The sequence below is a fragment of the Lycium ferocissimum genome, unplaced genomic scaffold (genome assembly GCF_029784015.1).
Source record: "Lycium ferocissimum isolate CSIRO_LF1 unplaced genomic scaffold, AGI_CSIRO_Lferr_CH_V1 ctg16744, whole genome shotgun sequence".
Taxonomy (NCBI): Eukaryota; Viridiplantae; Streptophyta; class Magnoliopsida; order Solanales; family Solanaceae; genus Lycium; species Lycium ferocissimum.
In genome coordinates, this window is record NW_026716785.1 from 8,122 (window position 1) to 10,333 (window position 2,212).

General features: G+C 40.7%; 1 protein-coding gene across 1 annotated transcript; it reads right to left on the reverse strand.

Annotated features, from left to right (window-relative positions):
- Positions 1–1,097: 1,097 nt before the first annotated feature.
- On the reverse strand, positions 1,098–1,533 carry LOC132042632 (uncharacterized; the record flags this gene model as incomplete). Its single annotated transcript, XM_059433168.1, has 1 exon — positions 1,098–1,533. A coding segment is annotated over exon 1 (436 nt), but the record flags the coding sequence as incomplete, so codon positions are not given.
- Between the last annotated feature and the right edge of the window lie 679 nt (positions 1,534–2,212).

The window sequence follows — 2,212 nt, forward strand, 5'->3', positions numbered from 1 at the left end:
CATACCTTAATTCTCGCTCAAGCCTACTTCCCACAATCCAACAATTATTCTACAATATTTTTAGATAGGAGAGGTTATAACTCTAACCTATTTCCACCCATAAACCCTTCTTACAAACGAAAGCTTGGGTTTTCATGACTAGAAAGTGTTCTTGAACACTTCATGAATCAATCATGGATTTTAATCTCATAGGACAACCTACAATAGGCTAAACCCCTCTCAATAACATCACAAAAGTCAAAGATCTTACCTTATAGAAGGAATATTAACGTCTCCAAACGTCTCTTTGTTCTTCTCTTTCTTGGGTTTCAAGAATCTAGGGTTTTTGGAAGACGAACTAGTGTTACTTCGATGTTAGATTGATGAAGTAATGGTGGGAATTGATCAAGAACTCACCTTATATGTTTTGGGCAAACCTTAGGGTTGTTTCCCCTCAAAAAGTCAGCCAAAACGAAGTGGAAAAAAATATAAAGAAGCTAGGCTTTTATAAAATTCGAAAAAAATCGCTTCAGGCATAAAATGTCCTGGTGCGTCGCCCAGGGTGGCGCACACAGTGTATCCATTTCAACGGCGTCAAAATTTTGAGTTTCCTGAAAATTTGGCCTAGGGCGCCGCGCACGCCTAATTTTCGCACTGCACAGATGATGCTCAGTAAAATGGGTATAACTCCTAGCACAGAGCTCTGTTGGAGCTGGGAAACCTACCGTTGGAAAGGTATTTTAAAGATATACAACTTTCATTAAGGAAGTTTTCCCAAATTCCCAACCTATTTGCACGAAAATGGCTTAGAAGTCAGACCTGCTGAAATTTAGGCGAGCTTGAGAACTTTTACGAACTTCACTATTTGGTATTGATCTTAAATCAACTATTTGTAGCCAAACTCATATTGATTGGACTTCATATGCCTAAAATGTCACATTAATTCTCATTTAATACATTCACGCCTGACTCAAATTTGCGAAGTGTTACATTATCCCCCCCTTAAGATCATTCGTCCTCGAATGAGAATGATGGCCTAGAAAGTATTCACGAAACCACAAGTTGTTTCAAACAATACAACGATTCATCTATGAAGGATTTAATACACTAGCTCATACCTGCCATAGGAAACAAGTGAGGATATCTCGTCTTCATGTCTTCCTCTACTTCCCAAGTAGCTTCATCAGTATTATGGTTTCGCCACAAAACTTTAACCGATATAACATCCTTTGTTCTCAACCTTCTAACTTGGCGATCTAAAATCCGAACCGGTTCTTTTTCATAACAGAGAGCTTCATCAATATCAATATCTTCATGGTGCAACACATGGGAAGGATCAGGTTTGTATAATCTCAACATTAAAATATGAAACACCGGATGAACCATGGACATCTCAGCCGGTAATCTCAACTCGTAAGCTACCTTCCCAACCCTTTTTGTAATCTCGTAAGGACCAATATAGCGAGGACTAAGCTTGCCTTTTCTGCAAAAATGCATTAACCCCTTTAGAGGTGACACTTTCAAGAAAACCTTGTCACCAACAACAAATTCCATTTTCCTACACCTCATGTCCGTATAAGACTTTGGTCTACTATGAGTGGTCTTCAGTCGCTGCACAATAAGATTTACTTTTTCAATCGCCTCATGAACTAAATCGGGACCCAACAACTCTACTACCGTTGGTTCAAACCAACCAATTGGAGACCGATAACGCCTCCCATAAAGAGCCTCATAAGGAGCCATCTGGATACTCTCTTGATAACTATTGTTGTAAACAAATTCCACGCAGGTAGGTGTTCTACCCAACTTCCTCCAAAATCGATTGCACAAGCACGCAACATATCCTCCAAAGTTTGAATAGTTCTCTCGGCCTGCCCGTCAGTTTGAGGATGAAAGGTAGTGCTCAATTTCACTCTAGTCCCCAAACCTTCTTGAAACGTCTTCCCAGTGAGCGATGGGTGTGTACCTCTGTCAGATATGATGGATGCCGGAACACCGTGCAACCTAACGATCTCCTTCAAATATAACTTGGAGTACTCCGCTACGGCATATGATGTCTTCACCGGGAGAAAATGAGCAGACTTTGTGAGTTTATCCACGATCACCCAAATCGAATCAAATTTGGCCTTTGTGCGGGGTAAACCCACAACGAAATCCATAGTGATAACCGCCCACTTCCATTACGGAATCTCGATATTCTGAGCCAGGCCTCCAGGCCTTTGATGTTTAGCTT